Source organism: Triticum aestivum, chromosome 1A (assembly GCF_018294505.1).
Source record: "Triticum aestivum cultivar Chinese Spring chromosome 1A, IWGSC CS RefSeq v2.1, whole genome shotgun sequence".
NCBI lineage: Eukaryota > Viridiplantae > Streptophyta > Magnoliopsida > Poales > Poaceae > Triticum > Triticum aestivum.
In genome coordinates this window covers 395,294,905-395,297,240 of record NC_057794.1, presented here as the reverse complement: position 1 = coordinate 395,297,240, position 2,336 = coordinate 395,294,905, and the positions used below count along the sequence as shown (strand labels likewise).

General features: G+C 53.9%; 1 protein-coding gene across 1 annotated transcript; it reads right to left on the bottom strand.

Moving 5' to 3' along the window:
- Positions 1 to 249: 249 nt before the first annotated feature.
- LOC123137413 (ethylene-responsive transcription factor ABI4-like) lies at positions 250 to 1,471 on the bottom strand. Its single transcript, XM_044557187.1, has one exon. It carries the CDS (start codon positions 1,398 to 1,400, stop codon positions 618 to 620), a length of 783 nt encoding a protein of 260 aa, XP_044413122.1. The 5' UTR covers positions 1,401 to 1,471; the 3' UTR covers positions 250 to 617.
- Positions 1,472 to 2,336: the final 865 nt, after the last annotated feature.

The following is a 2,336-nucleotide window of genomic DNA, read 5'->3' as shown; positions in this document are numbered from 1 at the left end:
GTTCAAAAGATTAGGGAGAGGTAAATTAAAATCAACATACATAATATATAAACTATCTCTTTTCAGACAGCAAAAATAGATCGATCCGAAGTGAAAAAAAGAAGAAAGAAATGTAGACTGAAGTTTTTGAAGTACTTCTGAAAAAGGAGTATATATACATGCAAGTATATCTTTTATAGGTTATATGCTCTTTTTCTTAAAGTATTTTCAAAAGGGAGTAGTAGTATGTACAAAAAGATAAAGAAATAATAATGTGATACATATATAGTATATACAAGTCAGTTCAGTTATCATGCATCCACTTGTAGATGCAAACGACTGAACTGAAATCAAATCTGAAGTCGCTGCCAAGGCCTAAATATTCCCAATACCACGACATTACCCCAAAGCCAAACTCCAGCAAGAAATACAAGAAAAATATATCTAATTAAGATAGCTTGATCAATTAGTAGTAAGGAAAAAGCAAATCGGAAACCCTAGTAAGGCTATATCTACCTTTCCTTGCTTTCAAGTTGCAACACACATGCATGCCGCTTGCCGCTTGCCGCTTGCCGCATGCGTTGATCCGCCATAGTCGCTCATGCATGTCAGGAGCTCTGATCTATGTGGATTGTTGATCACTTGGAGAAGATGTCGAACAAGGGATCAGGTTCATTCCACAGCAGCGCCGCCTCGTAGTCCTCCTCCTCGGCGGCAAGGTACCATTCGGGGGTCACCTCAGCCTCTGCCGCCTCCGCCGGCACACGATCCTGGGCGGCCACCGTAGATGACGAAGCCACTGGTAACGAGGCAGTCGTCTCGTGCGGCGGCGCCAGCGCCACCGTGGTGGTCACCGTGGACGCGGTGGCTGTGCTCGCGTAGTGCAGAGGCGGCGACGTGGACGGTGGAGTCACGCGGAGCGGCAGGAAGCGGTATTGGTGGTGGTGGTGGTGGTGGTGGAAGACCGCCCCGGCGCCACCTGAGTGCTGCGGCGGGCGCGGCAAGAGCGGCCGGAGCGGCGGAGGCGCGGAGGAGCTCGAGGAAGAAGCCGAGGACCCCAAGGGCCGGGGGTGGGAGTCCGCCCCGGGGGCCAGGGGCGGCGGCGCGGTGAGGTTGAGGTGGGCACGCGGGCCGTAGAGGAGCAGCGCCGCGCGGTCGTAGGCGCGCGCGGCGTCCTCGGCAGTGGCGAAGGTGCCGAGCCACTTGCGAGAGCGCTTGCGGGGCTCCCGGATCTCCGCCACCCACTTGCCCCAGCTCCGCTGCCGCACGCCACGGTACCTGAACTTGGCGTTCTCCGGCCCGCCCTTGCCCGCCGCCTTCCCCTTCCGGCCGCCGCTGCTCACGCTGCTCCCGACGTCGCTGCTGCTTGCGGCCTCGATAGTGGTAGTGGCAAGCACTGCTGGGTTGGGTTTGTGTTCCATGGGGTGGCGGCAGTGGTAGGTATAAAGATAGAGGGAGGGACCTGGCGCTGGGGGGACGGGGAGGGATGGGGAAGAGAGAGGGATGCCTAGCTCGCTGTGCGTTGGGGAGACCGATGAAGAGAGAGAGGGGGGGTGGGGATGGAGTGGCCGAGGAGGATGTGCTTGGTGGAGAGGGGCGGTGGTCAAATATAAAGGGCGAGAGAGAGCGTACACAGTGGAGTACAGCGAGCAGGAGTGAGTGAGTGAGAGAGAAGGGAACGGGCATGCATGCAATGCAGTGAAAGGTCGTGCTCTCATGCAGGTATGAGTTGACGCCAGAGAGGGTATCGCATCGCGGGGTTTATCTTCTGTAGCGATGTGCCTACGTTTTCTGCTTGTTTTAACCATCAGTCACGGCACTCATAGGAACGGGCAAGCGCCTCTTTTCTAAAAAAATACTCACAGGAACGGGCATAGATTATGGGCTTCGATTTGAAGCCTTTGGTTTCATCCCGTTTTATAAATGAAGTCACTCGGTTTAATAATGCTATATTTTTTTAATATTTTTTTAGGGAATGCTATATTTTTTCTGAAGTTCTCAAAATCAAAATATGATACTACAAGTGTGCCGGTGTCATTCGTATGATTCGAACGAGCCCACCAACATTAAAAACGGAGTTTGGATGTAAAAGTTACCTGGTTTTTGAGCACGCGTTATCTGCTTTGGATTTTGAGGATGCTGTGAGCCCCGTCCTTGGGGCATCGCCGATCTCGGTCAGGGGAGAGGAGGAGGAGTCTAGGCAGGTGGCCACTCCCTCTCATACACAGCACGTCGACTCTCCTCAGGACGAGGTTCCGGTGGTGGAGGTCTTACCTTCGGGAGGGGGTTCGGGGCAGGTGGCCTCGGCTCTCTATTCTTCTTTCGCGGTGCCGGAGCTGCAGGGGGTGGTTCCGCCT

Coding starts and splice junctions, on each gene's coding strand:
- LOC123137413 (XM_044557187.1), bottom strand. CDS start 1,400: ATGGAACACAAACCCAACCCAGCAGTGCTTGCCACTACCACTATCGAG.